Genomic DNA, 18,908 nt, shown 5'->3' on the forward strand with positions numbered 1-18,908 from the left:
AGAATTTGTTATTACTACAGACGCCAGTAATTTTGCCATTGGTGCAGTCCTATCACAAGGAAAAATTGGTAACGATAAGCCGGTCGCATATGCATCAAGAACTCTCAATGATAATGAGCAAAATTACAGTACAATTGAAAAGGAATTACTCTCTATCGTTTGGGCAACTAAATACTTTAGAAATTACATTTTTGGCAGAAAATTTAAAATCGTAACAGATCATAAACCATTACAATGGCTTATGTCACTTAAGGAGCCTAATAGTAAGCTTTTAAGATGGAGATTAAAACTCGAGGAATTTGATTTCGAAATTGTTTACAAAAAAGGTAGTTCTAACACAAATGCAGATGCTCTATCGAGAGTCGAGATTCACAACAAAGATTTTTTTGATTATATGGAGAAATTTAATAAAGAATTTTCCGAGAAAAATACGAATAACGATAACGAGTCGATGATTGTTAATTTGGAAGAAGCAGACGTTGAGGAGATATCATTCGAGAAATTTGAGAAGCTTTTTAATGCAAATGAAATATATTATTGTTCAACTGTGACCGAAAAAATTGGCAATTTATTTGATGCTCCGGAATCCTTCTCCCTTGCTCATTGTGTATCTGAAGATTTTTATATGAATAAGGGTATTGCACTTGATTTCAAAGAAAAATTCGGTAAAGTTCAAGAACTCAATCTTAGAATAAAAGAACTGGAGAAGTTGCTAAAATTTCACACAACAAAAGAAAAATTTATTACTTAATAACTAAGGAATTTTATTACCATAAACCACGATATGAAACAGTATTCGAATCACTTTCCAATCTCAAAGAATTGTGTCAAAAAGAAAATGTTAAATCCTTAGCATTACCAAAAATTTCGTGTGGTTTGGATGGACTAGAATGGAGAAAAATATTCAGCATGATTAACTATATTTTTGCAAATTCCACCATAAATATTAACATTCATTACTTATCTCAAGACGATTTAATCAATTCCAAGAACATTGAAAATCAGTACGAATCGGATGGTAACACTATACATTCCAATCACGAAAATCCAATTCAAAAAGTCCCCATTTCTGAAAAAATTTTAAATATTTTTGACAATCAAATAGTTTTTGAATTTGTTTTTCATTCCCCGGTGGAGGTTAGAATAAAAAAATTTTTTTCGAGCAAACAAAGAATTTTTGTTCAAATTTCTACTAACGATTTGAAAAGGGAAATTATTGACTTCTTCAAAACATACTTAAGACCTAATATTCTTTACGCTTTGTATTTCAAAAAAGATAATTATTATAAAGAAATATGCGAAATTCTCAGAAAAACATTTAAACAATCCGCTTTCAAATTATTGAAGTGCAATGAAATCTTTAGTGATAAGAAAATTTTGCACAAACAAAATCTCAAAAAACCTAAAACTAAATCTAAGAAACTTTTTCAGGCTAATCCTAATGATTCTGGTGACAGCACAGGACATTCAAATAATAAACCTGAAGGACAATCCGGGAGTCCTTCCAATTCTCCTAGGGAAAGCGAAAGTTAGAAGCAAATTTCACAGTTTCATACATTACTATGACCTTCAACCCATCTCCACACAGTTAAAATATTTAGTATTTCATTATAAGACAGTATCTAGTACTATTTTAAATACTTCAAGTTCCGTGTTTCGTACAAAATTGGAAAATCATAAAATGTTTTATGAATATCAATTAAGCTCAGCAAAACAAAAATTGAAAAGTTTGATACCAATGGGAAGATCAAAAAGAGGAATTATTGATGGATTGGGAACCATAATAAAAAATATTACTGGTAATTTAGATGCAAATGACGCATTACATTATGAATCGGCATTAAAAGAACTTCAAAATAATCAGAAGGATATTATGTTCAATTTAAATGCAGGTATTTCATTAACCGGTGAAGTAATCGAAAATTTCAATAAAACTATTTTTGTCCTCAGAAATAATCAAAAAACAATTGCTTCCCAACTTGAAGGAATTTCAGGAAAATTTGATCAATTAAGTGATAACTTTTATATGTATATTCAGATTAAAAATCTCATGGACCAAATCGGAATATCTATCAATATTATTATAGAATTAATCGATGAAATTGAAAACGCCATTAGTTTTTCCAGACTCGGAATATTGCATCATAGCATTATTAAATTTTCCGAATTATATTCAATTATCAATAAAACAAAAAATTTATATGGTTCAAGTAATCTGATATTCGTCGACGAGAGAGAATATCACAGATTTTATGAATTGATAAAAGTAGATGCATATTTTGTTGAATTCAGAATTGTTTTCGTTCTTCATTTTCCTATTGTACACCCCGAACCTTTTTCTCATTACCATTTATTTTCAATCCCAACTATAAACAACACTATTACTATTCCCAAAAATACCTATCTGGCAAGCAATGAAAAATGGTATCAATGCGCCTCTTCGCCTTGTATTGATTTACACCCACTATATTACTGTGAAAACGACAAACTCAATAATGGGTCAGAAGTAGAAGATTGCCTGTTCCAGCTACTGCAACTCCAAAAATCCACTGGTTCCTGCCAAAATCACCCTGTGGAAACTAGCAAGAACGTTGTCCAGCAGATTGGTAATGGAAGATTCGTCATATTAGCTCCAACTGGAATGAAAATTCGCACAGTATGTAGAAGAACCGACGTCAGCACACTGAAGGGAAACTTCCTACAACGACAAGGAAATCTTGAAGGGAGAACCAATGTACCTTCCTCAAATTGCTGCCGAGTTGAATGCAACAACCCTAACTGCATTCAAAATAAAACTTGAAGATTTTTCATTGGACCAAATACACAAATTGAAGAAGAAACAAGAGGAAATTCAACCCTTAATGGAAAAGCAAAAAAGTACCAAATCATTGCATGAAGTCCTGATAATTATCATTTATTTGCTATTTTTCATAATTATCTCGTATTTTGGATCGAGGAAAATTAAGTTATGGCTGAGATCATAACGCCCAAAAAAAAAAAGTTCAACTATCTTAACTTTTGAAAGAACAAACAAAAAAAAAACGGAAGGAAACGCTAGGAACACCTCGGTTTGCTTACAGTGGAGATGGGGTGAGTTCAGTTTGATGGAATAGGGCGCCAACGTATTTATTTTTTTTTTCCTAGCGATCCAACGCAAAAAAAAAACGAAGGTGAACGGATTATCCTAAAATCATAAATTCACAAAAAAAAAAAAAAAACCAATGAATACTGCTTCGGCCAAATACGTAAACTCCGAAACAGATAAAATAGAACGTAAATGACTATTAAAGAAAAGGTAACCAAATCAAGTTGAGTATCTTTTGAAAGAGTAATGTAAATGACGATCAAAAAAAAGGTAAGTAAACAAAGTCCAATATCTCATGAAAGGTGTAATTTCAAAATTTATAGAAATAATAAAGCGATATTCTGTCTGTTCTGACAATTATTGTTTTCTGAATGATTATGATCCTGATGTACAAACACTTTTCCCTATGCTTGATCAAGCGTAGTTCCCAAAATACTTTCGAACAAATTATGGTACACACTATATAACAATTAGGTAACAGTTCTACCAGAATTTCACTTCAGTTCATAAATTTATTAAAGATGGAAAATAAGGTATTATGTACTTATAAATACTTATGTATTTATGTATTATATATTGTTACGTATTATTTACTTACAAATATACCCTATTAAATGTACTTGTCTTGTGAAAATGCTTATAGATGGAATAAATATGTATATATATATTGAGATATTGTCTTTTCAAATTCACTCTAACAGTAAACAGTCTATCCATGGAATAAAATTAAATCTGAAATTTCCTGAATGAATGTAAGGACAAATATCTAAACTCCCTATTATTATTTCAAAAAGTGACCATAATTGATTGACTTGATCAAATTAATATGAGAAAGACGTAAATTCAGATGTCACATGAACAATATGTCCACTTTTCACAAATGGCTTCCTTGACGTCAATGTCAGAAAAATTCTATGTACATACCAGGAATTTCCAATCGAATGATGAAATTACCAATTCGAAGATCCCAACGATGAAATTACCAATTCAAAGATCTCAACCAATCCACGATGTCGAAAATCCTCCTCAAGTTGTTTTCCTCCTTTTTCCTTCAGATTGAAACTACGATATTTCCGATGTTCCGTTCAAACGGGACGATCCAAAATCCACAAAACTCTTATACTCGCAGAAGGAAATTAGAAGATGAAAACATACGTAGACAGGAAAAGAAAAAGGCCTCAAGTTGTTAGGCGGCCTTTAAAATTGAATGCTCCTCGTCGTAGCAGAAGTACGTGTTTAATCCCCACAAGGGTAATATTGCTATTCCAACAAACAAACTAGCAATATTGAAACAATAGACGATCTCACTTTATCCCAAAACTTGGATTTTCACAAGAAAATTCAGTGAAGAACCTCTAATTACGCACAAGCAAGCTATTCGAAGTAACAATCGATGATTTTCTCTCAAAGAAACGCCGTGAATGAATATTTTAGAACGGGTCCGAACACATGTTGGATGCTTCATAAAAACTTAATTAGGCAAATGAAAATATTGAGGAAATATGGTTTATAGGCAACTCATGAAACACAGTGAAAATTTTTGGAGTTGCTGAAATATTCAAGGGGAAATTCGACACGTTATAAATTCTCCCCCTTCGTCAAGAAATTTTCCCAAAATTTCACAACAAACACAGAAAAGAAAACAAAAACACCTAATAAATCTTAGAATTGACTACTTTAGTCGTCTTTATCGGTTGGGTCAGACTTGAGGTCCTTTACATGCCAAACTCCTTTATCATTGCCAGCTCTGTCCTCCAATCGGTATGTCCAAGGTGATAACCTTTTAGCAATTAGAAACGGACCTATCCATTTTGGGGCTAATTTCTTCGTGAAATGCTTACTAGCATCAGAAAGTACAAAATTTCTTCTATAGACGGGTTGGTGAACAATAAACTCCTCATTCCTTCTTCTCAAATTGTAATAATGAGCATTCCTCTCAGCAGCTGATTTTAGTCGACCCTTTAGCTCATTAAAAATCCTCTGGAATCCCTTGGACCTCGTTTCTTCGGACGAATCAACAGCAGAATCTCCTTGCAGAGCAATATTATAATCGTCTCCAGACAACATCATCGTTCTACCAAAGTTCACAAAATAAGGTGTGTATTTCGTGGTCTCGTTTCTAGAAGTCCTCATAGCACAGGTGAGCTCAGCTAAATTCTCGTCCCATCTCTGATGATTATCAGAAGCATATGCTGAAAGAAGAAACTTCAGAGTTCTATTATATCTTTCAGTGGGGTTTGCTTGAGGATGGAAATTCGCATTGAACTTAGCACGAATTTTATATTTTTCTAACAATTTCGGATATTCCTTCTTATATTGGGGACCATTATCAGAAATTATGAGCCGTGGAACACCGAAAATTAAAAATACACCCTCCTCTAATGCTCTACATATCGCCGCAGACGTAGCCTTTCTCATAGGAAAAGTTAGGCAGAATTTACTGAAGTAATCAACGACAAATATATAAGAATTTCCTCTTTTAGACCTAGGAAGGGGACCTATCAGATCCGAACAAACAACCTCCCAAGGCTTTGACGATTCAGGATGATATGATGCCATTAAACCAGCAGGCTTTTTCGAATCTACCTTATATCTCAAACAAATCTGACAATTTCTGATATATCGAGCCACGTCCGAGCGAGATTTTGGCCAGAAATATCTTTCGCACAACCGAGAATGAGTCTAAAACACTCCCATATGACCCGACGTGCAAGAATCATGCATATCCTGAATAACCCTCATTCTCAGTTGCTCAGGTACAACCAACTTCCACGGATTTTCACTCAAATCGTTCCCAGGTGATCCCAAATGTTTATATAGAAAATTATGATGAACTCTCCAGGTGGGAAATTTTTCTGGACGGTTCTTAACGTTACCCAACATTCTCAAATACCATGGGTCAACTATATTTCCAAAATCATCGGAGGTTACCATATCTAACTTAGGTACAGAGCGTGACAAAAGATCGGGGACATGGTGGTCAGAGCCCTTACGATGCGTGACACTAAATTCAAACTGTTGCAGTCGTACAATCCACCTTGCAAGACGACCAGACACAGCTTTAATATTCTGAAGCCAAACCAAGCAGTAATGATCGGTGATCACCTCGACTTTTATCCCTTCAATATACGGACGCAGCTTTTCCAGAGCCCACTGAACTGCCAAACATTCCCTCTCTGTTGTCGAGAAATTCTGTTCCTGTCTCGTTAGAGAACGACTGATGTAGCATATCACCCTCTCACCTCCTTCGGGATCAGGTTGGCTCAATACAGCACCCAATCCATATCCTGACGCGTCGGTTTGGACTTGAAAAGGCAAATCGTAGTTAGGGCAGCTCATAATTGGTGCAGACACAAGTTTTTCCTTCAACAAGCTGAACGATTTCTCGCATTCTGCTGTCCACTGAAATTTGCTACCTCTCTTTAATAGAGAGGCGAAATGAGGTCAGAAAAATTAGGTATGAATCTACGATACCATGGAAAGGTTCCAACTAAGCTACGTACATCCTTGACATTACGAGGAGTCGCAATCTCCACCATTGCTTTAACCTTCTCTGGATCAACTTGGAGACCATGACTATTCACCACATATCCCAAATACTTCATTTCACTCCTGCAAAACTTACACTTATCTCTAGAAACTGTGAGTCCTGCCTCATGCAGTCTACGGAATACTTCTTCAAGTATATAAAGGTGTTTCTCGAAGTCTTCTGTAACAATGATGATATCATCTAGATAAAAGAAAACGTACGGTTCAAGGTCGCTCCCAAGCACAACATCCATCAGTCTTTGCCAAGTTGCTGGGCTATTACTTAATCCAAATGGCATCCTTCGAAATTGAAATAGTCCCCTATTCGGAACTGTGAATGCAGTGTACTGGCGGGATTCTTCTTTGACTGGAACTTGCCAGAATGCACTCTTTACATCTAAAGAACTTATGTACTTCGCATTTCGTAATTTATCTAAGGTATTAGATATATAGGGTAGAGGATAACTATCCTTTTTCGTAACTGCATTTACCTTCCGATAGTCCACGCAGAATCTGTATGTACCATCTTTCTTTTTAACCATAATTATTGGGGATGACCAGGGGCTGAAACTTTTTTCTACAATTCCTTGCTGCAACATATCATTCAACTGCTCGTCAATATGTTTTTGAAGTACAGGAGATACTGGGTAGTACCTCTGTTTGATAGGTGGTCCATCTACTAAAATTTCATGCTCGACTACATTCGTACAACCGATAGCATCATCTCCCATCACACCAGAATTTCTATCGACCAATTCGTCCAATTTCCTCTTCTGATCCTCATCCAAGTAGGTATCTACAGTGGCAACATCAACTTCGTCAGCTGAAAAGAACCATTCACTATCTCGCAAATTGGGAACTATACCTAAAGCTTTCCAAAAGTCTGCTCCGAGCAATATCATCCGAGGTAACTCTAACATTATCAAAACCTCCATCAACACTACTTTGTCCTTAACTTTCATCGGTAACCTGCAGCTTCCAATGCTTGAGCAAACCTGTCCATTAGCTACAGTACATGTAACCTCTTTTCGAGAATCCAGAGTTACTCCCAATTTTTGAAGAATCGACCAACACTCTCCGTTAATTATTGTTCGGGATGCACCAGAATCAAGCAGACCAAGAAATTCCTTTCCATAAATTGACAACCGTAGATATAGTCTCTCGTCTCCATGTACGCTATCTAGTACATAATTTAGTATAGGACGAAGTTTATCAATAGGACCTTCAGGTCAAACAGTCGTTGGAAGTGGTCCCGCAATCAACGACTCGATCTGTTTCCCGACAAATTGCATTTGGGACAAGTTCTGATGGTATACCCTACCTGATTGCATTTGTAGCAACGCATAGTCTTCGGTGCAGCACATCCTATCGCTCTATGTCCTAGTTTACCACAATTATAGCAGCTTACCGGTTTTTCGCATTTAGACCCAGATGAAGGCTGAGGTCCTACAAGTTGCATTTCTTCAATACCTTCTCCGATGCTTGCATATGCTAAGTCAGGCTCGAGGCAAGACTGAGACCTTCTGGCTGGCGGAGCGAAAGATTCGACATACTCGCGCCGTTCCTCCAATTGACGACATAACCTCTTCAATTCCACATAAGAATCTACACTCACCAAAGCTAATTGGGTCTGGAAAAAGGGGAGAATATTCCTCAAAACTGTCCTAATTTGTTGTTGTTCTGTTGGGGGTGATCGTAAACGATTAAAGAATGATTTCATAGTAGCCAAATATATGCCAATAGGTTCTTCCTTACCCTGAGTACGTTTTCGAATTTCTTCTAAGAGCTTTTCATCGTAGTTGAAGGGTTCAAATTCGGCTCTCAAGTTCTCAACAAAAGAATCCCAGTCCACTATCGTGTCCTTGATAGCTCTAAACCAGATTAACGCTCTGCCACTCAACAAATCCACAGCCGACCTCAGTACCTCAGATTTGGTCACTCCTCTTGCCTCGCATAACTCCTCAACTCGCTGTAAGAATGCATGGACAGACATTCCCTGTTTTTCGCCTGAAAATTGTAAACCCCATTTGTAAACTGGAATTGCTTTCACTTGACCAAAAGTTGTTTCCATAACCCGTGTTACCGGTACACGTGGAGTCGAACTTGCCAAATTCTGTTCATCAACTCCCTCTAAAGAATCATCATCTTCAGTGTCAGTGCCTTCCTGGTTGAGCGGTTTCAATGGTGATCCTGATGCAACATTTGTCTTCTCCTCAAGCCGATCCAGTAAACTGAGAACTTTTGCAAAAACTTCCCTTCTATACGCCTCCTCTTCAGGTGACTTTGCATTTATATGATCCAATCTAATCAATGCGTATCTCAAACGTGTACCATTCACCACATAACGTCCACTCCTCACCGTCAAGGACTCCGAACCAGCAATACTACCTTCTACCTTCGCGATGACCTCATCAATAGCTGCTTTATCTTCCTCAAAAGTGAACGGGTAATTAGGATAGGATATTGACGATCCTTCCTTTTCTAGTTTCATCGCCCTAGACAGACTTTTGCGCATACTATCAACTGTTCCCGTTGGCAAACCTCTTATAGCCAACAAATATGTTAACTGTGCCTGATTTAATCTGTTAACAACTATTTTCCCTGACATCTTGAATACAATACTTCCTCAAAAAAAATTATAAAAACTAATTTTCCAAGCAAGTATTCAAGCTAAACACAGAATGGCCCCACGTTGGGCGCCAAAATTTATAACGCCCAAAAAAAAAAAGTGAGTGGGGTGAGTTCAGTTTGATGGAATAGGGCGCCAACGTATTTATTTTTTTTTCCTAGCGATCCAAAGCAAAAAAAAACGAAGGTGAACGGATTATCCTAAAATCATAAATTCACAAAAAAAAAAAAACTAATGAATACTGCTTCGGCCAAATACGTAAACTCCGAAACAGATAAAATAGAACGTAAATGACTATTAAAGAAAAGGTAACCAAATCAAGTTGAGTATCTTTTGAAAGAGTAATGTAAATGACGATCAAAAAAAAGGTAAGTAAACAAAGTCCAATATCTCATGAAAAGTGTAATTTCAAAAATTATAGAAATAATAAAGCGATATTCTGTCTGTTCTGACAATTATTGTTTTCTGAATGATTATGATCCTGATGTACAAACACTTTTCCCTATGCTTGATCAAGCGTAGTTCCCAAAATACTTTCGAACAAATTATGGTACACACTATATAACAATTAGGTAACAGTTCTACCAGAATTTCACTTCAGTTCATAAATTTATTAAAGATGGAAAATAATGTATTATGTACTTATAAATACTTATGTATTTATGTATTATATATTGTTACGTATTATTTACTTACAAATATACCCTATTAAATGTACTTGCCTTGTGAAAATGCTTATAGATGGAATAAATATATATATATATATATACAGTGGACTCTCGATAAGTCGAACTCCCAGGGACCACAAAAAACTGTTCGACTTATCTATAGTTTGGCTCACCAAACGTTCGAGTTATTGAGGTGGGAGTTCGACTCATTGAGGGAAAAACTTGAGATAATAATGATCATCGTTAGTCAACGAGAACCACACGACGGCTTTATAAACAAATAAGGAATTAATGGAACAAATGTCCTAAGCGGTTGAAAAACACATTATGATAGCTGCCACATGTGGTGATTGGTTTGCGTAATCCTTTTAGCTTTCATTCTTTAGATCAAATAGTTCGACTCATTGAGGCGATGGTGGTCAGGAGTACGACTCATAGAGGTGGAGATTTTCGCAGAGCCTTTCTAGCAGTTCGACTCATCTATTAGTCTCTCTAGTCCCTAGAACACTGTTCGACTCATTGAGGTGAAATTACACAGGGTGAGATACGCATGAATCGGGACCGGAGAAACAGTTCGACTTATCAAAGAGTTCGACTTACCGATGTTCGACTTATCGAGAGTTCACTGTATATTGAGATATTGTCTTTTCAAATTCACTCTAACAGTAAACAGTCTATGCATGGAATAAAATTAAATCTGAAATTTCCTGAATGAATGTAAGGACAAATATCTAAACTCCCTATTATTATTTCAAAAAGTGACCATAATTGATTGACTTGATCAAATTAATATGAGAAAGACGTAAATTCAGATGTCACATGAACAATATGTCCACTTTTCACAAATGGCTTCCTTGACGTCAATGTCAGAAAAATTCTATGTACATACCAGGAATTTCCAATCGAATGATGAAATTACCAATTCGAAGATCCCAACGATGAAATTATCAATTCAAAGATCTCAACCAATCCACGATGTCGAAAATCCTCCTCAAGTTGTTTTCCTCCTTTTTCCTTCAGATTGAAACTACGATATTTCCGATGTTCCGTTCAAACGGGACGATCCAAAATCCACAAAACTCTTATACTCGCAGAAGGAAATTAGAAGATGAAAACATACGTAGACAGGAAAAGAAAAAGGCCTCAAGTTGTTAGGCGGCCTTTAAAATTGAATGCTCCTCGTCGTAGCAGAAGTACGTGTTTAATCCCCACAAGGGTAATATTGCTATTCCAACAAACAAACTAGCAATATTGAAACAATAGACGATCTCACTTTATCCCAAAACTTGGATTTTCACAAGAAAATTCAGTGAAGAACCTCTAATTACGCACAAGCAAGCTATTCGAAGTAACAATCGATGATTTTCTCTCAAAGAAACGCCGTGAATGAATATTTTAGAACGGGTCCGAACACATGTTGGATGTTTGATAAAAACTTAATTAGGCAAATGAAAATATTGAGGAAATATGGTTTAAAGGCAACTCATGAAACACAGTGAAAATTTTTGGAGTTGCTGAAATATTCAAGGGGAAATTCGACACGTTATAAGGGTTCCAAGAAATCAAACAGAAACAGAAGAATTCCAACCACGATCAGTTCCACGAAATGAACCAGAGAGAGAAAAATCCCAAGCTAGAGCAGTTCCATTCTTCACTACGTAGACACCTTTCTGAGGATGGAGGAGTTATATATCCGAAAACGATGAACTTCGTTGGAAGATCGCAGGAAGTGCGATCTCAGCATCGTCTCATTTTCCAAGAACTAAAAAAGTGTACCGAGGTTATAAATTATAATTTCATCATCATTGAATCAGTTCTGACATAACCTTCACTGTAAATACGTATTGTATGAAATATAGCTTTTTTTAAAAACGCTTATCCTGCCTTAATAAATATAACTCGCGCTGCACCTTATGCAGTTCGACTGACGCATATTTTACAGGCATCGTGCTAGCTGACGATTATTTATCGAGTGTACATAACAATTACTTGTTTATACAGTGTGTTTCATCATAAACTGGACAAACATATATAGTGGGTAAATGACACCGGTAGAATCACTTTCGCCTTATGACATATACCCCGTTTTCGACGCATAAGCGAGAAATAAGGTGTTCAACGTCGTATTTGAGCAATATTCTATTGGGTGTGCTCAGTTATGTATAAACCACAAAGTAACGGTTTCTGGTCACATCGGAGTATTTTTGAGTGCGCAATTCAGAATGGATGAAGAACTCAGAAAAAAATTCAAAATGGCGGAAAACCTTCGATGTTCGTGATTTTTTTTTTTTGGTTTCCAAATTGAATTTCATTTTCTGAATGAACACAATTTTCGAACAATTTCCTTGTAGTTTCCTACAATCAGGAAACATTTCAACAATTTCGAGTTTTCATTTCTTAGAAACGCGTCATAAGGCTTATATTCAAACTTCGGTCACGTGATTCATGTCGTCCGATTTTGAGTTTCGTATTCTTCCCTTCCCTTGTAAATTCATCCCTAATTGTCTTGTTTATATCCACCTGAACATCGGAAAATACAGGAAATGCTCTGATTTTCATGGGTACGAAACATGACACACTGATACCATAGCCTTCCCTAGGCGTCATACAGTTAAATATGAGTTATAAAGGTATCAAATTATATAACCATTTGCCCAATCGCTTGAAATCAATGAGTGGAAAATCTTTCAAGAGAGAAGTTCCTTTTAACTAACAGGTGTTACTATAGTGCAGAGGAGTTCCTTAAGGACTACATTCGTTGAATGTGTAATTTTTTTTTCTCTTGTATTTGTCATAATATATGACTTGTCCTATACATTTCTTAAGGGTCCAAAAGGATCAATAAATTTTATTTATTTATTTATATGATGAAACACCCTGTATAAACAAGTAATTGTTATGTACACTCGATAAATAATCGTCAGTAGGCACGATGCCGGTGGAATATGCGTCATTCGAACTGCATAAGGTGTGGTCACTTCAATTTTCAGATTTTTCCGACCACTTCAACCGCCTGACTGACGATGTTTCCACCATCGGGAGAATGACTGACGCCCATTTTCACTCATAATCATGAATAATTTACATTATTACAAAGTTTCACGTGGAGATCAATCACTTTTTTTTTGAGATTTTTCCGGCGAGTTTCACCGCCTTCCACGCCCATGCCCACCGCTACTGGACTGACTGACGAGCGGACCTCATATGTACAAGTGGAGAACTACTCATCCTAAAAAATTCGTGTGAAGATCGATCACTAGTTCAAAAGTGACGTCACCTCCCGGACTATTATTGTTTTGGCTTGTAGAAATTCGTTTTCGTACTTTGGCAGTTCTTCATGTTTTATGGTGTTTCTTATCACAATTGCAGTACCTGCATGGGCTGTTTTGTCTGGATGGTTGGTGGTGTAAGTTTTGTACTGTGGTATGTTGAAGTACGATTTTTCAGTAAAATGTGTTTCACTCACCAGTAAGACATCTATCGAGTTATTATGAAGGAAAATTTCTACTTTATTCTTATGTTGTAGAAGGCCATTGGCATTCCATTCTGCAACTTTTATTATGTTATTGAATTTTATTTATGAGCGTTGTCAATATATTCATTATCATACTGTTTTGTTGGATTATTTGCTGGAACATAGCTTTGAATTCCTCAAGAAAATGATCCATGGTGTCGTTAATATTTCCTAGTTGCTCCCTGTTGTTGTTGACCGCATCTGCATAGCTTTTCCTGGGTTGTGTATAATTCTGAGAAGTTCTTGTTTGTCTGGTTGATTTTGTTGGGTTTTTGGATATTGGTCATATTGTGTTTGCGTTATTGAAGTTGTATTATTATCGGTTGTTAACTTTTTGTTTTGTTGGATATTTAGTCTGTTATTTGTATTTTGTTCAGTTTTCATAAGGTTGTTATAGAATTCACAACCTTTGTAGTTTGCAGGGTGGGCTCCACCACATAAATCGCACGTTGCTGGAGAGTCTCGGCTTTTCTTGCATGCAGTTGTGTTATGTGGTCCTCCACATTTCACACAGAGGAATGGTCTGTTACAATATGTCTTGGTGTGGCCATATTGTTGGCACCTTGTGCATTGGGTAATTCCTTTCGATTTCCTCGGTGGTTCTATTTTTATTGCTCTGTTACTTAGGTACTGTATTTTATACACATCTTTATTATTTGGGGCTGGTTCCAAGTCCACAAAAAAGATATTTAGTGGTTCTTTTGTTGACCTGTGTCTACCATTTATTATATTCCTTGTTCTGTGTCCAGAGTTTTCTAATTCCTGCTTGATTTCATTTACATCAGTTGTGTGATGTGAGTTTTTTATCACTATCCTGAAAGCTCTCTCATCTTTGGGTTGGTATGTATGATGGATAACATTATTGTCGCGCATAAATTTTATAAATTTTCTGTAAGTTTCTGGTGTTATCCTATTTACTTTGATAGTATTGTCGGGCAAGCATTTCGTGGTATACTGATCATCTTCTGCTACGCTTTTTAGTTTTTTGGCCATTTCAGGGTAGTGAACTACCCCGTAAATGAATATTGGGGGTGGTTTCGGAATTTTCTCTGAAGCGGCATCATTTCTTGTTGTAGTTGTTTCGTCGACACTCTTTAGAACATCGAATCTATTTTGGATTGTAATGTTGTTGTTGTTTTTGTTGTTAATTTTTCTCCTCTTTGTTGGCGCCGACCTTACTGATTGCCATGGATTTTCTTCAGACTTATTTGTCTCAAATCCTAGAAATTCTTCTGAACTTGTTGATGACGTTCTCACTATGTAAGAATTGTTTGTTTTTGTTTGTGTTCGATTGAGGTTAATAAGAATATCTTCTAACGTAGTTGAGTTCTGTGATTGGTCACAGAATTTTTCGGTTGACGTATCCATGCTCATATTGAGTAATTTGGCGGCACGCCAATGAATAAAGTAAACAGACGTTATCTGGATTCAAGAAATCCAGACCATCTGTTTCGATTGTTTGTTTTCTTTCACTTTCGAGTCTTTTTCCTCACTGTTGTTTTTGAACTAGTAGTTGCTTTTCTCACTATTGTTCACAACGTTTGAAACGTTTTCTCACTTGTACTTAACTTCAATCGTTACTGGATCGAAATTATTATTTTTCACCTCTCAAATTACACGATTTGCGATTAATTTTCCCGGACCGTCGTGAATTACGACCGACCTGCGCTCAGTCCTCCACTTGACTTATCCCAAATTTGAAAAAAAAAAAAATGAGGTATCTGATATATGCCTCAAAAGCAGGGTCAAAGAAACCATATGTAAGGTTGGGGTACGAGGATGTTTTGATATCTAGTTAGCCTAGACCAGTTCCATGCATAAAAAAATATTGCGTTACCATAGCAACGAACAATAACTTATCAGATGTGTCAGTGTGGAGTTTGAGATCAAAAAAGTAAACCAGAGTTACGCAATAAATTAAAAGAAAGAAGATGTCCACCGAAATTGTGAAAAATTGCTGCAAAATGGATCCCCAAATGTTTGAATGTGGACCAAAAGCGTGCAAGCTTAGAAGCATCGCGTTCGATCGGTGCTCGATTTGAAAACGATGTAGACTTCTTAAACCGAATTGTTAGTATGGATGAGACTTGGGTACATTTCTACGATCTAGAAACAAAGCAACAATCGATGGAATGGCGACACTCTGGTTCTCCAAGAACTAAGAAGTTTCGTGTCCAAAAATCTGCTGGAAAAGTTCTTGCTTGAGGTTTTGTGGATTGCCATAGAGTAATCATAATTGATTTTTACGATAAGGATAGAACAATAACCGGAAATTACTATTCGACACAACTGACCACTCTACGGGAAAAGAGTTTAAAAGGTCATAAATTTTCTACCAAGAAGGAGGTAATAAAAGGAGTTAGATGTCTGGTTTGCAGAGCAAGAAGAAACATTTTTTTTAAAGGTCTAGAGGCATTGCAGATTCGCTGTAATAAATGTACCCAATTAAGAGGAGAATATATTGGGTAATAAAATATTTTGACATTGAAATTTTGTTTGGTTCTACAGTAGGCTGAGAATTTTTCAATATATCCTAGTAATTGAGGTATCTTCATAATTATAATAGTTCTGGCATTATTTTTCTAAATATTTAAAAAAACCGATCCAAGTTGTAAGGTAACAATACGAAACATTATGAAAAATTTAGTGTGAATGCTATCGAAAAAAGCATGAAAAATGTTGTAGCACAGAAACTATTCGCCGAATTACGCCTGATTCCGCATGAACCTTCAAAATGTTGTTCTGTCAACGTCAGTGCTGACTTTTTTATCTAGTATTATCTAGTAGCCGATCAAAATCAAGACAACGATTTTGGTAGAGAGAACTCTCAACTGACCGAAACATAAAAAAACTGATGTAATGAAATTTCAGATACCAAAACGGAAAATGAACAAGGTTTCAAGTCCGAGGGTGAAGAAGACTGCCAATCGTTCATGAAAACAAGGTCATTAGGAAAAACACCAAATCATCTTACACTAAGGTAAGCTTTACAAAACTCTGATGCGAAGTATCATTTTTTTTAGTTCCTTCTTGTTGTATAGAATAAAAGTTTTCGACAGCGCAAATTTTCTCCTTTTGAAAAATTATTTGGGGGATATTGAAAGACATTGCAAAGTTTTTTTTGGTTGTGGGTGGATTGTACGATCAACATGTCATATAATATCGACGTTTCTTTGTCGAGATTTTTTATCAGTGGTTTGAAGCAGTCTTTACTCCACGACCGGGAAGTATTTTTCACTAATTCTTGTGGTTAGACTTTACGATGCTCATGAATCTAAATACGTTATATAAAGATTGTTTAGCCCATTTTGTGACTCATCTGAGGAATATTTCAACATAATCATATGATCAAACAGTATGATTTTAGAAGGATTTGTTTCAGACAATATTCACTGCAACACCTTGCCATGCACTAAATAAACGAAAGAAAGAATGGGCAATCGAGCAAGTTCGGCGTCATGAGTCATATTGTCAAAAATTGTTTACGATTTTCAATTATCGGTCTATATGAACTTCGACACATTTCTGTATCAGCAAGACGGCAGTTACCTTATTCAATAAACGGAATTCAGTGGAATCTCCACCTTTGCTTTGCAACCAAAATAGACCTTCCTCCATCCCCATACAAATTACTGTACGATCATCACCTGATTCTACATTTGGTCCTTCGAGCAAGAAGGCGGACAAGACGTTCGTCGAAGCAGGATTCAGTGCCTGTGCCAAACAGAAGTGCCTGTGCCAAAGAGAATTGCCTGTGCCAAGGAATCCTCACATAATTCAGACCCTGTGCCGAGAGGAATCGCCCGTGCCAAGCAGTCAACACCGGAACTTAAGCGCCTGTAACAAACAGTTCACAACAAGGAAGCCGCCTAGGGTCAACTGAAAAAAATCAAACAAGAGAGCCGCCCACGGCCAACTAGCATGGAAAGAGTAGGTAAATCGCAAACGACGATTCCGCTAGAAAGGAAACAAATAAAATCTACACCAGCGTCTGTGCAGTAACCACAACACAATAATGGAGGGAGCATATAAGGAAAAATCTACCAGCAAATTACCATAATGAAAGGAAATGGAAATAGTTATTTTCCTATCAAGTGATACTTGCCCGCACGAAATTGCCGTTGCCCGAACGATGCGAAGCAGAGATCAAGCGGGTGCAGCAAGATCTGTCGAAGATGATAAAATCATGGCCGGCCCCCTTTTTTATATTTATCTTAGAAAGTGCCTCACGAACACTTTCAACAGATATATGAATTCCACTTAAACAGTAATGAGAAAGAGAACAGTCATAAGATTGAGTACGATTCTTGGAGTCAGGGTTTATAGATCCTCAAAGTAGTCAGAAAACAAATCACATTTGTCCTCACCTGAGGTTACACAGCTATCATTATATGTGAGAGAATTCGGAATATTTAGCCCCTTATTTTTGACTTAAACATAATCGAATATCTTTTTCGGACTATCCGGACTGTACGGAACATGAATACTTTTTGAATTCAGATTTTATTTGTTTCTTAGATCTATAGATCTAGAACGTAAGGATTGAAACATCTAATAATCGACAAAGTTCCTATACAATCTCCATTTCAAATGATATAAATTTTTTTTTTGCTATATGAGCTTTATGGTGTCCCGTAAAAAAAACCTAAGAAAGCCTCGACTACTTCTTTTAAATTCAGGTACATGAGTGTCTATAAGGCCATTCACAATATTATAAAACATGGAGAAATCATCATTTATGTTACGATTTACAAGTATTTCCTTCCAGGGCGTATTTCCCAGACAGTTATTTATTTCTGAATAGTTTGCCGCTTTTAAATTATATTAGTAGTTCCATTCCTCTTTAAAGTCCGGAGGGGATCTATGCTGAGTAAGAATTCCACAGAAGGATGATGGCTATCTTCCAGTACATAAGGATGAGAACATTCCATAACTTGCTTCACACTGAATCTGCTACATAGAATGAGATCCAAAAAGGTGTTCCTTTTTTTTGTGTCCTCGAGGAAGAGGGAAAGCGATACCGCCTTCTCCGCAGCGGGCGGTGCAATGCTGCGGATTCGTGTGGGACTTTCACTTACTAAAACTCCCCTCTTATACTAAAGTCGGAATCCCAAGGACACCGATTCCAACTTGTTGTGTGTTTCGTCGCTTAGGGCACGAACCGGTTCACCAAGGCGATTAGAATTTTACGGTATGGCCATTTCGAAGCCGCTCACTACCCTACTTGGATGTTGGGAATGTAAGGGTGAGCTTGCGCCTCAAATCTCGGTCTCGTATTCGTCTGCCCTCGCGGAGGACTTGTAACTGGTTTCACCTCGGTTCCGTATTTCCCCCTAGCTATGATAACGGAACACCAGACTGTAGGGGTATATCTTCGGAATGTCTTGACAAGGCTCACTTCGGATGGTCACAGAACGCACCCTAGGGCTCACCTTGTTCCTGATCCCTCGGGGAGTAGGCAGTAAGGTCTCCTCCCAATCCTAC

At 36.7% G+C, this 18,908-nt stretch overlaps 1 protein-coding gene across 1 annotated transcript in view; it reads left to right on the forward strand.

Annotated features, from left to right (window-relative positions):
* LOC123311661 (protein still life, isoforms C/SIF type 2-like) overlaps nucleotides 1–17,307 on the forward strand; it is a 31,380-nt gene extending 14,073 nt beyond the window's left edge. The window contains exons 3-4 of the mRNA XM_044895730.1: nucleotides 16,296–16,404; nucleotides 16,959–17,307. Of these exons, the coding sequence (XP_044751665.1) occupies nucleotides 16,296–16,404; nucleotides 16,959–17,307 (458 nt within the window). The remainder of the gene's footprint in view (nucleotides 1–16,295; nucleotides 16,405–16,958) is intronic.
* Nucleotides 17,308–18,908: the final 1,601 nt, after the last annotated feature.

Source organism: Coccinella septempunctata, chromosome 4 (genome assembly GCF_907165205.1).
Source record: "Coccinella septempunctata chromosome 4, icCocSept1.1, whole genome shotgun sequence".
In the NCBI taxonomy this organism is placed as follows: Eukaryota; Metazoa; Arthropoda; class Insecta; order Coleoptera; family Coccinellidae; genus Coccinella; species Coccinella septempunctata.